This window comes from Zingiber officinale, chromosome 4B, assembly GCF_018446385.1.
Source record: "Zingiber officinale cultivar Zhangliang chromosome 4B, Zo_v1.1, whole genome shotgun sequence".
Lineage (NCBI taxonomy): Eukaryota > Viridiplantae > Streptophyta > Magnoliopsida > Zingiberales > Zingiberaceae > Zingiber > Zingiber officinale.
In genome coordinates this window covers 138,243,491-138,262,935 of record NC_055993.1, presented here as the reverse complement: position 1 = coordinate 138,262,935, position 19,445 = coordinate 138,243,491, and the positions used below count along the sequence as shown (strand labels likewise).

Genomic DNA, 19,445 nt, shown 5'->3' with positions numbered 1-19,445 from the left:
TTTTTCATTGATTATCATAACAATTTTATATCTCATCTTCTTGTTTTTTTTTTAAATTTATTTTCGATGTATGTCTATCTCCTTTCAGTATTTCAACAGCTATAATATAGACTGATTAAAGCATTTATATTATAGAAATTATCATTTATAATTATTATAAGGACAATACTAAATGGCCAAGCCAACTAAAATAGTTTTTTTTAATACAATTTTTAGGATTATTATTATTAAGGGTGTCTAAATAACATTATATTTTTATAAGTTAATTATATCTTTTTTTCATCGATTTTCATATTTATTTTTTAAAAATAATATCTAATTAATTTTTATTAATAATATTTAATTATTTTTTTAATTAACTTAATTAATTTTTTAACTACATAAATTTATTTTTTGCTATTAAGATTTATTGTTGTTATAATATAATATTAATTAAAAAAAAATGATAATCTCAGTTAATGTTATTATTATATCTGAAGTGATCGGTCATAGGGTAAATCGGGAAGCGCACGCGGTGATTAGTTCAGAAGTTCAGCATCCTCGGTCAGCTCAGAAGTCCAGCATCCTTTGGTTACGTCCCTCATTTGGAGAAAAAATCTTTATAAATATATCGTAATTAGGGTTTGAATCGTGAATATCTGAGTGATAATATGGATTGAAAAAGAAGTTATGTATGGTATATGTTATCATATAGTGTTGATAAGAATTAAAATGTTAATATCATAGTAATTATGAATCATATATGTTATAATATAGTATTTTCTTGACAATTTGAATAAAAACGGTCGTCTTTTAATTTTTGTTTATATATATATATTCTTTCCAATTCACGGTATGGTAATTTCCACAAATTTGCCTCCCACCTCTGGCAACATCTGGCCGTCCGCGTCGAAAATGGATGAAACTAACGGACAGGATTCACTTTCTCTTTGGACTCATTGTCGGAAAAGCAACGCCAACCATTGCGGATTAAAATTGAAAATCAATTATAGTTAATTTTCTTTTCTCCACAAAAAATCTCGACGCCCATCCGCCGCCGCTGCTTCACCTTTGGGGGTTCTCGTCTTCGCTCGCGGATCCCTCAGTTTCCGCCGGAGGAGGAGGGCGAATCCCATCCTTTCGGCATGGGAATAGAGATCCTGGCGCTTTCCCTCCCTTCTCCCGCTTCCCAATGTTAGATCAGACCCTTCTTAGTCTTCGCGGATGATTTTTTGTCCTTTTTTTTTTTTTTACTTTTCTGATGTTTTATGTAACCTCTTGACGTTTTTTTACATTCTATGGTTGAAGATAGCTACCTGTATCTAGCTAGGATGGACTTGCAATGATGATTTTCTTTCCCCTGGCGTTAATGGAGATGAATCTCCTGCCGTATTTACTCTGATGTTGCTGTTTTTTCATTTATTTTGTGTATTCTCCTCCAGGGGAGCGATTGTCATCATCTCATCAAGCCAGTACTCGGGGCTTCTTGGAGATGGCGGGCCTGCACCTTGGTTCTTCAGCTCTGTCTCAGACAGTGTCGTCGCCGAAAAAGTACTCCTCATCCTCGGACTGTAATTTGGAACCTCTTCTTTAAGCTACTTTTCAGTATGTTTTATTATGTTGTCAAGCAAAATACGCGGGCTTTGTTATTTGACAATTAGCAGTAATAATTATACCTGACTACTATCTTCCTTTTTTTTTCATACCATAATATTGATGTATTTCACCACTCACTGCAATATGTTAAAACTTCTTAATTTTAAATCTATGTATTCCAATGAAGTTACATACTCTTAGTTCCTTGTTGGAGATAATCAACTCATATATTACTATGTGAACATTTAGATAGTTCTGTAAGAACATTCATCCATGGATGGAAATACTATCTTGCCTTTCCATTATTCGAACATCATCTTTCTTATACTTCCGCAACTGCACTTCACTTAATGTAGGGATCGGTGAAGTTTAAAATCTCATACTCTCCTGGAGTATTAGTCTCTGATCGAAACACTTTCTTTGTCATGTTGTGCTGACATGAAATCCATCAACACGTTAGAGTTCTTGTTATGATGGATTCAAACAAGTTTTAATCCTCATCAATTGACTTGCTTACTTCCAAACATAAGTAAATAGTAATTAAAAAGTTATTTAAAATAAAATTTTAGAGCAATAAGTTATAAAATATTACAAAATCTCTATGATTGATCACACCTTACTAATATCAAAATGAGAATCATGCGTTAGATAATAAAAAGGTTTAGAATATTATTCCATTGTTGGAGTTTTGATATTTGTCTGAAACAATACAATTTGAACACCATATCGTGTAAATACTCGACACGCTTCTGCATGCATTGAAGTGTGCCAAATGAATTATACTATAATTTTTTATTTAGTTTATTTACTTTTAAAAATTAAATAACTACAATTAAATAGTCAATTGAATTTAAATTTTGTTGTACTATACCATATTGATGCTCACCGTTCTTCAACACTTGTTAATACCTTATCCATTTAATCCTCATTCCCTTAAATTCTCTACTTTTATTAAGACTTTATTAATTAGATAAATTCATTTAATTTGTACACCTATCTTATTTACTTATCTTATTTACTTCTTAAAATTAAGGCTAAGAAATTACATAATCAATAGCATTAAATCTTGGAAAAAATAACAATAATAACTTAAATTCATCTTGCTGTGTGTTGAAGCATGTTAGCCGTTGGCATGACATGATACTTATTTGCACCTTTTGATTGTGCTCTGCAGTGTATCACTAGATTTCAAATCATGACACCAATATATATATATATGTACATATATTTTTAAAATAAGTGCGATCGTTGTTGGTTCAATAACTTGACTCATGCCCATATTCTACAAGAGGAAGACTAGATGGGTTTCCGCAATGGGAAGATTACCTCAAACTTTGGATGGGGTCTTTGTGAGAGAAGATCTAGTTTGTCACCTGCCGCAGGAGGGAATAATGGATTTCTTGGCACCATATGTGAAAACTTCTCGGAGTGGCCCTTGTAGGTGCTGGAAGGCATGGAGCTTGCGTCTGGTAGGTTCTGCAGGAGGTACTAGTGCAGGGTGCATCGGAGCAGAGGAGGTGTGTTGAAGATGGAGGTTTCAATGGTCCAACAAATCTGGAGTGCAACACAGGTGGTTTTTGTGTAGGTTTGGTGATTCCTTTGTTGGATCTGCTGTAGAATGGTGTCTGACACAAGTGGTAGGAAGGATGGGTAGTGGTATTGTAGCAGGATATGTGCATGGGACCTCTTTAAGGTTTGACAAACTCTCATGAGTTTGACTAGCAGTGAGTCAGTGAGGCTAAGGGAGATTCAGTGGAGAGGAAAGCATGGAATTTTGGTGGTAGGATGACAAAGGATTAGACTGAGGGATCTTCTGTGTTTCTGCGGGAGGTGGTAGGAGTTGCCTTCAAGGAAGTGTTTGAAGGGAATTAGTGATGGCAAGAGGTTTTGGACCACTTGCCTACAAAGAAACAAGTCTCCCTCTTTGTCGAGGTGCAGAGGCGAAAGTGAACTGTGGTTGGGGTTTGTTCCAGGGTGGTAGTTCAGTTTGCTTCTTATGAGAGGGATGGGTTGCAATAGAAGGGTGTACAGGAGGAGATATGTAGTGCTTGAAGGGAAAGCACAAACTTACTGAATTAGGAATTCAACTCTGATACTAATTAATTCAACACCAAAATCAAACTCTGAAAAAATAAATATTATAAAGAAGAAGAGGGGGATTGAAGTCTCCTTTAAAGCCCCAACCAACCCAAAATTGGAAATAAACCAAAAAAAGGAAAAAATCTAATAAACTAAAATACTTTAGGAAAGAAATAATATTATATGCAAAATGACTATATCAAACTCTCTAATCATGACAATTACCAGATAAAAACACCACCTTAGATATCTTACTCTCCTAGATAAAACACTCTTACCAAAATAAACTGTCTAAAACTCTTAAAAAATAAATTCTAATTCACATCAGGTGATCTCTGCATGGCTGTTCTGTTTTTTTTTCCCCCTCTAAAAATGACCAATTTCAGTTGGTTAATGAATAATCCAAGGTTGCACTACTTTCACTAATGCAGCATTTTGATATGTCTTTGTTGTTCTGTTCTTTGTTATGCTTATGGTTCCCATCCTAGTTTAAGGATGCATATCTTTCTGGGTTTGGCTTGTTTGAGGTATTTTTAGTTAGCATAAACATATTTCTTTGTGTTAGTTCACTCAGATAGAATTGATATAATTAATCATTTCATGTAACAGGATTAAAGTGCCTGCCACATGCTCAATTCAGATGTTGAACCATTCTGGCTGCCACATGGAATCTCATACTAGTCTATGTTACACAAAGAAAAATACAGTTTCAAGAAAGTGTTTATGGAAGCATGATTCATCATCATCCAATCATAGGCAATCATTCAAACTATGCTCATCTTCCTCGGAAGCATTGCTCACTTCTACATCTCAAACACCACAGGACAAACTTTTTCTGGGCAATGAAAGAGTAGGAGTCTTGTTACTCAATCTAGGTGGGCCAGAGACCCTCGATGATGTCCAACCATTCTTGTTTAATCTATTTGCTGACCCGGTATATCAAATTTCACTTTCTTTTTCCATCTTTGCAATGACATAAATTTACAGGCAAACGACACCTGAAAAATGCATTCATAAGCTTGTGTTATCTTTAGAACATTCTACGAGTTGGCTAACTAATTGCCCGAGAGCACATATGCCACCCTTGAAATCATGCAAGAAATCCTTTGGGGAAATGTTAGTTGCTATTCGCTGATGAATTCACCTTTCATGACATTGATTGTTACTTTGTTAAAGGAGGAATTCTTATTCTGTTGGACGCATGGTGAATGACTGATGGACCACGATTAATAAACTATTAACATACGAATATTTCTAGAGTCAACAGCAACTGACAATTTTTCCACTGTGTTTAGCCGATAGTTCTATAGCGGCAATAACTGCGACAGCAACTATTAATAGTACAATTTTATAGGGTTAATCAAAACACAAATAATATTTAGTTGAATAAGAGCTCCAGGATTCACAGCATGGTATATTTGAAATTTTTATCAGGCAGTTTTTTAATCTACAACGCCAATTTTAACTCTTTTGTCCTTATTGTAAATTGTAAGCTTTCAATTGGCATTGAAAACATCTCATCATAATTTTGTTGAATACTGACCAAAATTCTATTCTGAGACAGTGCATTACACTTGTTTTGCTTTAAGTTTGTTGACTTCGCATTATATAAACACTGAGGCATGCCTTCACTATAAGTAGTTGGAAAGTGAGATTGTTTGCCAAAGCATTACCTACAACATGAAATCTGAGTTAGTTGGAAAGTGAGATTGTTTGCCAAAGTGTTGTCTACAACATGAAATCTGATAACTCTACTATTTAAATCCTGACAACTTACTTGGTGATATTTTTAATTTACAGGACATAATTCGGCTTCCTAGACTGTTCCGGTTTCTTCAAAAGCCATTGGCTCAATTTATCTCTGTTGTCAGAGCACCTAAAAGCAAAGAAGGTTATGCTTCTATTGGTGGTGGATCTCCACTCAGAGAGATAACTGATGCACAGGTAAGTTTCTAAGAATTGTTTTGGGAAAAAAACATGATAGTCTATTCCTCTATGGCAATCAAATTTTGCTTGAAAGTAATTTGCATTTTTAATATTTATCTTTTGATGGAATCTAATGTAGTACATTCTCATTTATGAAATTTCAATTTTTCTGTTTTAAACTTCTAATATGTTGGTTTGCTATTAGTGAGATACATAATCATTTTGTTGTGCTCAGCAAACAAGCTCAATGCCTACAACAAATTCACATCCTTGCCTGTATAACATAAATTATTCACCATTAATTGGCTACCATCCTAGTGTATCACAAAGAAAATATATGATAATGGAATTGAGATCACTATGTTAATTTCATTGATCAAAGAGGGAGACCATGAATAAGTGAACACTCTAGACAAAGTTATCAATAGTGCATTAGGAAATTATAGCAGCCATAGAATGCATTGGATGGATAAAATCCATGTAGCTTAGCCAAACGATTGGGACTGACAAGGCTTCATGATGATTTTGTTATTTTATATATTTTTTTATTACCATATTCTGATCCTTAAGGCATACATTAAGTGAAATGAAATCGTCATTTTAGTCAATTGATCTTATTCCAATGCTTAAGGCAACTATTGAATGGATTGAAGTCAAGTGTTTGAAATGTCGTTTCGTGCCGCCCGGCACGAACGGTTTTTACCGTTCCGCCAGGCGGCCGAAACCGGCACGGGAGGTGTCCCCGTCTCGACTGCATCGGAGGAGACGCGAAGGCGTCATGCGCAACGGCTTCAGCGCCGAAGGCGTCGTGCGCGACGGCTTCTGCGGCGCCGGAAGCCCCTCGCGGGATCGCCCGCGATCATCGCAGCGCGATCTCGCGTTCTGCCGCCGCGATTTTTTTTTTTTTTTTCTGTTTTTAATAATTTTTTATTTTATTTAATTAATTTATAGAATTCCCAAGGATGTGTGATAGTTCGAAGAGACTTTTATAAACCCTAATTAAATTATCCTAATAAAATATTTAAAAAATATATTTAAAATTAAAATAAATTAAATAAATTAAATAAATTTTATTAATTAATATTCTGAAAAAATAATATTTTAAATTTCATTTAAAAATTTTAAAAAATATATAATAATTCTTATTTATATTCTAATATTTTTTTTTAATTTTAAATTTCATTTAAATTTTTAAAAAAATTTAAAAAATTCTAATAAATTATATTTATATTCTGATTTTTTTTTTTAAAATTTTTTTTACTTGATATTTTTTACTATTTAAAATATATATTATTTAATTAATAAGTAATTAAATGAATAAATAGTTAATTAATATTAATATTATTATTATTATTATTATTATAGATACTTCTATTTTAATTTGAATTATTAATATATCAATTCTATTTAAATAATTTTTTAAAATTTTTTTTTCTAACAATATTAAATTATTCAATAATTGAGAACTTATAATAAATCAATATACAACTTATTTTTATATACATAATAAACATATTTATCTTATAATTACTATAGATAAATAAAAAATGCCGAAACTGTATCGGCACGGTACGATATGATACCGAAACCGTATCGTTCCGGTCTAAGACCGAAACCTCGGCACGGGTCGAAATTTTAAACCTTGGATTGAACAAGCTACTTTGATTTAATAAATTATAACATAATGCTTCTAAAAGACTAATAGTTTTTGTTGAGTAAATCTCTAAAGTATTTACCTTTTTTGGGGTAGAAAATGGCGACAAAAGTGACCAGTAACAGTTTTATGTGTATAGATTAAGGTAGGAAATTTGAGCCCAAAATTGTTCCAGATCCCTTACTGAAAAGCTAGTATCTCTTTTCCTTTAGTTTACTTCATCAATCAGTTTATTGAACTTTCATGCATTCTGTTTTTCTTTTGTTTTTAATGATTATTTAGAAAAATATGATGGGTGAAAAAGTATAAAATCTCTGGAATAAGCATGTCAAAAATGTTATTCCCATAATAAAAATTAGTGCCAAACTGTCATATGAAATGAATAGTGACAGTTTTGATCTTCCTGTGTCATAAAGTTTTATGACCCATAATAAAATTAGTGCCAAATTGTTATAAAATCTCGAGTCCCAAGTAGCTGGCATATGACCTGAATAATGAGAGATGATAAATAGTGCATCTTATCTATCACATGCCATAGCTGACATTGACAATATGCATTTTACATCAAATCTGATACAGCAGCAAACAATTTTGCTTCAATTCCATGTGACAAAACATGACCTTTTTGGATGATACTCTAGAATTCATGTTTTGTCTAGGTTTTGGGCACCTCATTATCTAAAAGTTTTTATGCATTGGTATCTGATTTATAGGCAGAAATGTAAACTTGTACGAGTGTTTGTTGTCCAGCTTGAGTGGAGTAGATGAAGAGTTTTAGGATCAAAGGCTTCAACATATGCCCTTATGCTCAAGATTGAGGTCATGTTAAAGCACGGCTGAGCACATTCTATCCCAAAATGATTAGCTACTTGAGAGAGGGCGCCTCCTTAAAATGGGCACTCTCAATCACCAAGCATGCCTTCACTTGGCTATGTGGGATGGAGTGTGGAGAACCGAGTTCGACATCCTGCATTTTCACATGGCACACTCTCACCTTTTATGTGGTTTACAAGGAGATTTTGAACAAAAAAATAGAGAGGTACGGAACTGCAAGGGCAGATTCATAGTATGCCATGTTCTATGGCATATATATTTGCGTAGGTTAGTTCTTTGATCTGATTTGATTACTCTGGTATCAGTCAAAAGAATACTCCATAAGAATTTAGCCTATCTTGAGGGCATTTTATATACTTGCTGATAAATAACTCAAACTTTCATGTTTGATGATGCTCACTGTTCAGCGAGGGTGACTTGCATCACATTGTGATTCATTATTGTTCTGACATAAGTAGTGAGGCCAAAGAGGTGTTGGACTGGTGTTGCAAAGTTTCTTGTAAACTGAAGCTTTCCAAATTGGGCCTTTTTTTATTTTTCAAATCGGCTGAAAGTATTATAATCTGACCTTTCATATTCCTAGTTTTGTATATAAATCATTATGTTTTCCTGTTTTTAATTTATTTCTCTTTATATTACAAAGAGGTAAATTAAGGATGTACCTATAAATTATGTTCAGTAGTTGATGCCTACTGCAACCCTTCAAATTTACTGTCTAAAATATTTACAAATTTCTGTTGTCAACTACTACAGGACTAATATAATTGATTGTTTTTTATGTGAATAATAAAGGCACAAGCATTGAGAAAGGCTTTGTGTGACAAGAATGTTCCTGCTAAGGTTTATGTAGGAATGCGTTATTGGCATCCATTTACTGAAGAAGCTATTGAACAGGTCAGAAATAATCCATTTCTAGATAAGAATTGAATGGCACAATAGAACGATATCAATCATCAATTGATACATTTTTATAATGGAGCTAGAATGGTTGGAACCACAGCATCCTATTCTTGTAGATTGAATGGTTTTATGGAACTATATGTATATATCATATGGCCATATAGAGACTACTTATGATTGGCTTGCTTGGGAAGATATTATAGATCAACTGTGCATTCTATAAGTTTGACTGAGTGGCTACCATTGCATCTGGATCACTATGCACTGCCTAAATGCCTACTTTAATACGTTTATTAGTTTTTACAATTCAATTGGATACGTGGGAGTTTCTGTCCGTGATATAATCATTTAGAGCTAATAAACAGAACAGAAAAGTCTTATGTATGATTTACAAAGAATTGTATGGCTTTTGCTAAAAGTTGACAATGAGCAAGCTTTCCTTTTCTAGTTTTTTTAGTTTTCATTCTGGTTTCTTTCTTGGACAACTGATAGAAATAACAGTTTGGATGACTCTTTTTTAACCGTGAGGTAAACCTCGATGCATTTAAGTGGTAGTGATCTAAGGGAAGTTATTTTCCCATGAAGATTTTGTTGGCTCAATGCACATTAAATCTAATTTTCCTGGACTGTGACTTCAAATTTACACTTTGCAACTATCCTTTTGTTGAAGTGAATTATGTCTGACTTTAGAAATCTTGGTGTTATGATGAGTGAAAAAATGCAAATGGTTGCATTAGACCACCAAAGGTGATCCTGAGCCAAGATGAAAAATGTTGTTCCTAACTCCATGAATCTTAAGTGTTGACGAAATGATGAGTGGATAAGGACTTTCTTTATTGTTTATTGCCCATTATGTTTTTTTGTTTATTCTCGAATCTATTGCTCTACATATACAGTAAGTTAGGTTTACTTATCCTGAACTATTAGATCTGCGATTCAGTTTCTAATTATCTTGTAGTTTGTAAATTTTTGAAAACTTTCACCACAATATTTTCCAAAGAAAATTTTGAGCGAAAATTTATTTCCACTAATCTGGATCTTGTATGGTTGATTATGCGCTACTTATCAATAGGTAAATGTTTAATTCTTTTTTTTTCTGGCAGATTAAGATGGATGGGATCACAAAACTTGTTGTGCTTCCTCTATATCCTCAATTCTCGATCTCAACTAGTGGTTCAAGTCTTCGTCTATTGGAATGTATATTCAGGTTGAGTCCTAAATATGGCCCCATAGTCCATGTTTCTTCTGAATCAATCTGTGATATCAATTTATGGTGTCTAGGGAGGATCAATATTTGGTTAATATGCAACATACTGTTATACCTTCTTGGTATCAGCGAGAAGGATATATCAAGGCAATGGCTGATTTAATTGAAAGAGAATTGCAGAAATTTGAATCACCCATGAAGGTATGGATTGAATTTTACCGAAATGTATATTCTCTTTAGATAAGGACCATATCACATCTGTTCATCCAAGCTAAACCAGTCTCTAGTTTTATAATCTGAATCATGCCTAAGTTAATACTGATTTTATTGAACTGGATTTCCAAATTGAAAAATGAGAAGCATCTTAGTGTTGCTAGGTTTACATGCACTGCTGTATGTTGTTATTTGTGGGTTTATGTTGCTTATAATTATATGCAACAATAGGGCTTTAAACAAGTCAAGCTGAACCAAACTTTGTGGTGTTCAAATTTATTAGATAAGGTAACTGACCCAGGCAAGTCAACCTAAAATAAATGTTGCTTCTAAAACAATTGTTCATGCTTAGCTTGTTTTTTTTTTTTTTTTGAGCTTGAGCTTGAGCTTGAATTTGGCTTGAGTTTGGTTTGTTTAGATTATTGAGCTCTTAATCTGAATTTGTTTGAAACTTTTTCATTCTCAAGTTTATTTGGTTGGTTAATGAGGTTGATATTACAAATTTGTTTGTTTGTTTTGAGAGCTTCTTTATTTATTTACAAGTTTGATAAAAGATTTATTGATGAACATAGTTCACAAGCTTTGTTCATGGATATTGTTTATGAATATTATTCCTGAACAGTTCACCATCTTTATTCATGAACATTAATATTTAAGCTTGTTCATTTAGTTTAATGAAACTTATTCATTTAATTGACCTTGTGTATATTGGATGAGCATGAGCAAGTTCTTACTAAGTTGAACATCAAATTTGTTCATGAATGCTTAGTTCATTTAAAGCCCTATGCAACACACCTTGCATCGGCTGATGGATTGTTAGGATGATTAATTAATATGTCAAGTGTAGATGTAATTATTTTTTTATATTGAATTCTTTGGTTAATTGATTTGATGTATTACGTAGATGTAAACTTATATTTTGACACATGGTGGTATGTATTATTGTCGAAAACTAGTATTTGTTAAAAAAATATGGAGCCTCATCTGCATTATTCGGTTGTTTGACTGTAATCTGAATATAGTTTTTCTTTTTTTCCAAAACCTCATTAGGGAGTCTTGAAATTTGGACCATTACATGAGATCACAGTGTGAAGCAGATGAAGATATTTGGAAGGGAGGGGTCTCATATATACTGTAACATACTATGGTTTCCTAGCTGAAGAAAAAGTGAAGAGATAATAAAGTATGAATTAGGCCCAGGATCTATGACTGGTATCTATTTGAGAGCGGAGAAATTTCATTGAATAGAAACTTAAAATGTTGCAACATATATAAATCCTAACATAATAAAAAAAATAGCCTAATAATTCATGTAGCACTGTTTGTTGTAATAGCAAATCCAACTGTTTCAATGATAGTTTGTAGAATCCTTTTATTCAAGTAATCGCACCATTACTATAAAATGCAGCAGTATGTTGCCAAATTTAAACTTTCAATGTTAATGCTCATGTAATAAGCTAAGTTATGAAATGATAGACAGCTAGTGGCCTTTTAATGTATTGTGTTTAATATGTCAGTATTGCTAAAAGGGCAGCCCGGTGCATAAAGCTTCCACCAATGTGGGATCTCTGGAAGGATTTATTGCTTATCTTGCTTTGCAAGAGGCTATTTCTGAGATTCGAATCCATGACCTCTAGGTCACATGGCAACAACTTGACCGTTTTGTCAAGGCTCCCCTCAATATATTAGTATTGTTATAAATAACTAATTCTTTGTCAAGAAAAACATAGGAATTTTCATTTGCGGCAAAAGGTCATACGTTGACCCTGAGGGCCCCCACACGGCAGGGCCACAACCATATATAGAGAGGTAAATCAGGAAATCGAAGCAGATCCCCATATGGGAGGATATTGTCACATGGTGTTTACCAAGATTCGACCCTTGCTTACCGCAATAATTCTATCGACCAACTCGACTATGCCTTAGGGGCTAGTAATTTCCATTCCAAATCAAGCACAATAATAGTTTAATTAAAGCACATGTCTAATTCAAGCATTTAATATTTCACTAATGAGGGAAATAGAAAGCTTTAAAGTTTCATTCAATGCTATCGTTTTGGTTCTCGACATTAATGAGATGGTTGTTAGGACCCTTGGCGGCCGGCTAGAGGGGGGCGGGGGTGAATAGCCCCTATACAAAAATAAAACAAAAAAATCTTTCTCGGACTTATAACTTAATTAAAACACTTGCATAAACATAGAAATAATAATGAACTAAAAAGACGAGACTCAACAGATTTACTTGGTTACAACCGGGGAGGTTGTTAATCCAAGGCAGATGAAAAAGCGCACTAAAAATCTCCTCTGGATGGAGAAGCCTCTTACAACATTTAAAACTCACAAAACAAAGCTAAACTCAGACAAACTCAAGCACAAGTGTTGTTACTCTGTAATTCTTATTGTTGTTAGCTTCTGGGAGCAGGGTTGCTTATATAGCCTTGCTCGGGGAGCCTGGAAGGGTTCCAGGCGTCTGGAATGGGATAGAATTCTATCCCGACGCAACGGTGCACGTCACGCCAACTTTGGATAAAAACTAGGTTCTGAGCGCTCGGAATGGTTCCGGGCGCCCCGAATCGGTCCGGGCGCCCCGAGCACCAGAAATCAGCTTTTGCTGATTTTTGGTCCCGGTCTCTTACTCCGGTTTTGCTTGTATCGATCCGGGTCTTCCGCTCCGGTTCCGCTCGCTTGGGTGATTTTGGTCATCCGAAATAGAGCTCATCCAAACTCAACTTCCGGCCTTCTCGAGCAAACTTTCGCTCTGACTTTTCGTCCCTTGGAATCGCTGTTTGCTTCCTTCTCGACCGCCAGCGCACTCTTCCACAGCTTTTCGTCCCTTGGACAGCTGCGTCTTTTGCTCTTCGAGCAATCTTCTGCTCCGGCTTCTCATCTCTCGGAAACACCGCACGCTTCCTTTTCGTCCGCTGGTGTACTCTTCCGTAGCACTTCGTCCCTCAGACGCATCGAGCTCGTTGGTTCTCTCCCGTGCCGTTCTTCTCGCTAGCTGCGTCTTTCGCTCGACTTCCTGTGCTCCTAAGTTTTTGCACACTTAGACACATGGTTAAACACAACAGGACCTAACTTAACTTGTTTGATCACATCAAAACTACCTTGGGGTACCAACAATCTTTCCATTTTTGATGTGAGCAACCCAAGTTAAGTTAGGGTAAACCAACATAAAGTAAAAGAAATAAATTTTGTAATAAGGTGCAAAAATTGAAAAAAGTTAATACCTCCCCCAAGACTTGATAGTTTGTTATTAATGCAAGTCCGAAGAAAACCCCAATCTCTAATTCAGATGACGTTTCGTTCCACGTAGCCTTTAGCGTCTTGTACTTGTTAGATTGGACAGACTTCTTGTTCTTGCCCTTGTCTTTGTTCTTCAATTTAGGGCAGTTATCTTTTACGTTCCCTTCTTTATCACAGTGGTAGCATCTGATTCTTCTTCATTTTCTACCTTGCAGATTATTAGATTTTTCAGATTTAAGCAATTTTTTAAATCGCCTTACCATCATTGTCGTTTCGTTATCATCGAAAGAAAATTCTGAATCTTGTTAGTCCATCTTTGCCTTAAAGGCAATGTTGTGCTACGGCTCCTTCGAATCTGCACATCTTGTTTCATGGATTTCAAAAGTTGAAAATAACTCTTCTAAGGTAACAGATTCTAAATCCTTAGAGATATAGTAGACATCTACTAATGATGCCCATTTTGTATTTTTAGGGAATGCATTAAGAGCGTACCTTAACGAATCTCGGTTGCTTACCTTTTCTCCGAGATTCGAAAGTCCGGTGATGAGCTCCTTGATCCTCGAGTGAAGATGTGCTATAGTTTCGTCTTCTTTTAATCGGACATTGCTGATCTGGTTGCGAAGTAAGTCCCGTCTCGTAAGTTTCGCCTCCGAGGTTCCTTCGTGAAGTTCCAGGAATTTTTCCGCTCCTTGACGGACTCGTAAGCTCCGATCCAATTGACTTCTTGTGGCGGTAGGACGCTCAACAGATGAAACTCTGCTTTGCTGTTTGCCACGAAGTCGACTTGTTCCTTCTTCGTCCATTGATACTTTTCCTTGCCCTTGGGTGCTTCAAAATCAAATTTCATTATTAACAATAAATCGAAGTCTGTTTTGAAAAATACCTCCATTCTCTTTTTCCAGTTCGCGAACTCCCCCTCGAACTTTAGTGAGTAGATGCTTGGTCCGGTCATCTCATGTGTTTCGTTCGACGGTTAGTCCTCCTGAAGCGTCCTGGCTTTGATGCCACTTGTCAGGACCCTTGGCGGCCAGCTAGAGGGGGGTGAATAACCCCTGCACAGAAACAAAATAAAAGAACCTTTCTCGGATTTATAACTTAATTAAAACACTTGCATAATCATAGAAATAATAATGAACTAAAAAGACGAAACTCCACAGATTTACTTGGTTACAACCGGAGAGGTTGTTAATCCAAGGCAGATGAAAAAACGCACTAAAAATCTCCTTTGGACGGAGAAGTCTCTTACAACATTCCAAGCTCACAAAACAAAGCTAAACTCAGACAAACTCGAGCACAAGTGTTGTTACTCTGTAATTCTTATTGTCGTTAGCTTCTGGGAGCAAGACTGCTTATATAGCCTTGCTCGGGGCGCCTAGAAGGGTTTCAGGCGCCTGGAATGAGATAGAATTCTATCCCCGACGCAACGGTACATGCCACGTCAACTTTGGATGAAAACTGGGTTCCGGGCGCCCCGAGCATTAGAAATCAGCTTTTGCTAATTTTTGGTCCCGGTCTCCTACTCCGGTTTCGCTCGCATCGGTCCGGGTCTTCCGCTCTGGCTCCGCTCGCTTGGGTGATTTCGGCCATCCGAAATAGGGCTCACCCGAACCCAACTTCCGGCCTTCTTGAGCAAACTTTCACTCCGGCTTCTCGTCCCTTGGAATCACTGCTTGCTTCCTTCTCGTCCGTCATTGTACTCTTCCACAGCTTTTCGTCCCTCGGATAGCTGTGTCATTTGCTTCCTGAGCAATCTTCCGCTCCGGCTTCTTGTCCCTCGGAAACATCGCACGCTCCCTTCTCGTCCGCCGGTGTACTCTTCCACAGCACCTCGTCCCTTAGACGCATCGAGATCGTCGGCTCTCTCTCGTGCCGTCCTTCTCGCTAGCTGCATCTTTCGCTCGACTTCCTGTGCTCCTAAGTTCCTGTACACTTAGACACATGATTAAACACAACAGGACCTAACTTAACTTGTTTGATCATATCAAAACTACCTTGGGTTACCAGCAATGGTGCCTGTGTTAATGAGAAGAATAGCAAAGTTTTAAATCTCATATTGCGGGTCTCGGTGCCGTTTTGGAATGAGATGGTTTTAGTACCAACCGGCAAACCCTATGTGGCAATCTACTATTCAAGTACTAACTCGGCTATACCCATGGGGGCACTAACCGACAAATCCTGTATTGATATGAAGTGGTACTATTTAACATTGAATGAGAGTAGGAAATGAGAAATAGGAAAAGAAGATCGACATGTGACTTCTTACTACGGTATTGGGGCTAGGGTTCAACTTGGTTATACCCGTGGGGGCACTAACCGACAAACCCTGTATTGATATGAAGTGGTACTATTTAACACTGAACAAGAGGAGGAAATAAGGAGGAAGAGGAAAAGAAGAGGGAGGAAATGTGTGGCTTCTTGCTAGGGTATTGGTGCTAGGGTTCACAACCTTGGTGAATGATTCCACTGCCAACACTTTAGTTAGTGGGCATATTGGTGTTGGTAATTTTTGTACATGGTTCCATGCCACACTGTATTTAAATTTCTCAGCAAATAGGTTGTGATCAGCCAATAGCAATTTAAGATGGTACCAAAATTAGAGAGCCTATATTCCTATCGTTAGGGGTATCAAAAATGAATCTGACTGGACAACCCGACCCAAGTCTACTCGAAAAATATTAGGTTTGGGTTGAGGGTTTTCAAGTTTGGTTCAGGTTTGGGTTAGGGTGTTTTCGGGTTGTATTAGGATTAGGTCGGGTTCGGATGACCCGGGTTGACCTAAATTTAGGATTTAGTGGATTTTTTTAGGGTTAAATTAAATTTTATTTTGAAAATTAAGATGCTTTTATGGATATCAATATAAGGTTAGTATGATAATGATGTAGTCAGATAAAAGTGAAGAATTAGAGGAAAAATAGCAAAAAAAAATATCGTTTTAAATTGGGTTATTCGGGTTCGGATTTAGGGTTTTCGGATTGTGTTTGGTTATGGCCAGGTTCAAGTTGAGGTTTTTTTGTAAAATCTTTACTTCAACCCGACCCGAACTCACCCAACCCACACACACCCCTACCTATCGTTGTAATATATCCCAAGTCGAATCAGGTCACGTGTTCAGCTTGGACAATTTGATTTCCTTTTCCATGGCTGTAATGATGTTAAGACTATAAATGTATAGATTATTCTATTTCCTAAATTGCTCAATCTTTTGGGACGGATGATCTGCAATTAACATTTAGGAGTCATAAATGACTCATTAACAGTTTATATAGCTCAATGTATTTAGAATCCAAACTTGAATACCATACTCCAAAGCGAGTTTATACATTGCATGTGATCAGAGTGTCACACAGTCCATGTGAAGTATGCAGGTGCATATGTAGTCATTTCTAAGAGAATATTTTATTTTACTTGTGTTCTGAAAGCATTTCAGTTTAATATTCCTTAATGTTATTAAATTTCATCTGTGTCTCCAAGACGAGCTTGATATTAAACTGAAAATATTGCACTAAAGTTCGTGCTCTTGGTGTATTATTAGATTTGTATCAAATGCTCATTTCTGTTGATCCACATTTCTATTTCTAGTGTTGAGCCCTCAATTTTGCTTTAAGAGCTTTTTTGTTTTTTCGCACCTTGAAGAATCCTTGAACTAAAAAATCTCACTGTTTTTGTTAAACTAATATCTTGCCTTGGAAAACTGGCTATTAGGTTATGCTATTTTTTAGTGCTCATGGTGTTCCACTTGCTTACGTGGAAGAGGCTGGAGACCCTTACAAAGCAGAGATGGAGGAGTGTGTGGATTTAATTATGGAAGAGCTGGAAAAACGTGGAATAACTAATGCTTTCACTCTTGCGTACCAGGTAAACAAGTTCATAGCTCATAAGATTAGAATGTTTACTGTGGTTGTTTATTTGGAACAAATTCTTTCCATGGCCTCTTTTTTTGTGTCTGTATAATACATTAGCTTGAGCATGCTTAGCTTAGCACGTGTGCATACTCAATCCAATACAAGTTAATCTTCATGATTGTTTCATTGTCTTTCAATTAAGCTTCATTGAATGATTTAATAGAGTCGAGTTGGACCCGTGGAATGGTTGAAACCCTACACTGATGAAACGATAGTTGAACTTGGGCAAAAAGGAGTAAAAAGTCTTCTAGCTGTTCCTATTAGGTACACTTGCATCTCCATATAATCTGTTCATTCTTCATACCTCAAGAATTTGCTTATATGCAGATTATATATGTTCCAATTGACTTTTGAGCTACCATAAACTTGTTTATTGGTATCTAATTTGTAGTTTTGTGAGTGAGCATATTGAAACACTAGAAGAAATTGATGTGGAATATAGAGAATTGGCTCTCAAGTCGGGCATTAAGAATTGGGGTCGTGTTCCTGCTTTAGGATGTGAACCTACATTTATTTCAGATCTAGCTGATGCTGTTATTGAAAGTCTTCCATATGTAGGAGCTATGGCAGCTTCCAGTCTTGAGGCTCGACAGGTAACGATCAACAGTTTAATTTTATGCATAAGTTGAAGCTAAGAACTGTTCCTTTCTCTACTAGTTTCAAAGTGAAACACTAAAAAATTTGCTATTTTACACCATAATCTTCAAGCTCTGTCTATATTCATTGTTGGGTATTCTCATTCGTAGATAGGTGATAGGGAAGTTTTCCTTTCGGAGTAGTCTTCCCTGATTCAAGGTGAAGCTCTTTTTTTTAGGGGTAAAAATACAAGGGAAAAAAAAATTACAGGATGGAGTTCCAATTCTTGACGAAGGTCAATCTCATATTTATAGATATATTGTACAATATTAATTCCATAGGTAACCTGATAAACTAGTGTACTACTCAAATTGAGTAGTAATGTGTCACTTAATGGCACCAATTCATGATCATGCATCTCCAAATGTTGCTACAGAATCTTCTGAGGCCTAACATCATACGACAGGGCATAGCTGCATTGCTTCTTATGGATTCTAAACCTTGTAGTTGGTAGAAAACCCATTTACACTGTAACATGTATTGTTTCTCTCGCTGTAAGAATTACTAGCCTGTCTGTCACTCTCCATGTTAGAGATTTCCATAGTTTTCAATCCATGAAAGGTAGGGGAGCTATGAGCTATCCCTTGGTTGAACAAAAGTGATGGGGGGAATAAGATCCACCTATTGTTCCATGAAGCAAACATTATCTTCCATTGTTTGTGAGATCTTAGAGTTTGATAGATAATTCAAGTTCTTAAAGTTCTTCTAAGCCATTGATACTCGATTTACATTGCATGTGCATCGTTGGTGGCTTAATCTTACTAAGCTCTGGGCAAAATGCAGTCACTTGTTCCGCTTGGGAGTGTGGAAGAGCTACTGGCAGCCTACGACTCTAAGCGTGCAGAGCTTCCTTCTCCAGTAGCAGTTTGGGAATGGGGTTGGACCCCAAGCGCCGAGACCTGGAATGGCAGAGCAGCCATGTTAGCTGTCCTCGCTCTGTTGGTACTGGAAATCACCACAGGGGAAGGGTTCTTGCACCAGTGGGGCATTCTTCCCAGATCCTTTAAATGAAAACTACTTTGCCTCCTTGAATCCTGGAGATTCAAGCAAAAGAGTTGAAGATAAAAACCATCTAAATACAATTTTAACATTAATACGTCAGGAATTGTGTTTTTGTGTTTTGGTTCTGGAAAATAATGGCAATTTCAAGCTTCAACTCAGAAAATTCTTTAAAAAGTATATGACACGAACTAGACAACCAGGTAAAGGCTCGAAGCTCGGCCAGGAGTTATAAAGAAACTTTATTTGAAACTGGGATGAATCAATAACAGTCA

At 36.1% G+C, this 19,445-nt stretch overlaps 1 protein-coding gene across 1 annotated transcript; it reads left to right on the top strand.

The window, feature by feature from the left end:
* Positions 1-997: 997 nt before the first annotated feature.
* Positions 998-19,272, top strand: LOC121977019 (ferrochelatase-2, chloroplastic-like). Its single transcript, XM_042529494.1, has 11 exons — positions 998-1,173; positions 1,422-1,530; positions 4,264-4,588; positions 5,455-5,598; positions 8,861-8,962; positions 10,072-10,175; positions 10,250-10,376; positions 17,336-17,488; positions 17,699-17,799; positions 17,927-18,128; positions 18,955-19,272. Exons 1-11 carry the CDS (start codon positions 1,125-1,127, stop codon positions 19,180-19,182), a joined length of 1,644 nt encoding a protein of 547 aa, XP_042385428.1. The 5' UTR covers positions 998-1,124; the 3' UTR covers positions 19,183-19,272.
* The last annotated feature ends 173 nt before the right edge of the window (positions 19,273-19,445 follow it).

Coding starts and splice junctions, on each gene's coding strand:
- LOC121977019 (XM_042529494.1), top strand. CDS start 1,125: ATGGGAATAGAGATCCTGGCGCTTTCCCTCCCTTCTCCCGCTTCCCAA. Junction 1,174..1,421: donor CCCTTCTCCCGCTTCCCAAT/GTTAGATCAGAC, acceptor ATTCTCCTCCAG/GGGAGCGATTGTCATCATCT. Junction 4,589..5,454: donor TTAATCTATTTGCTGACCCG/GTATATCAAATT, acceptor TTTAATTTACAG/GACATAATTCGGCTTCCTAG.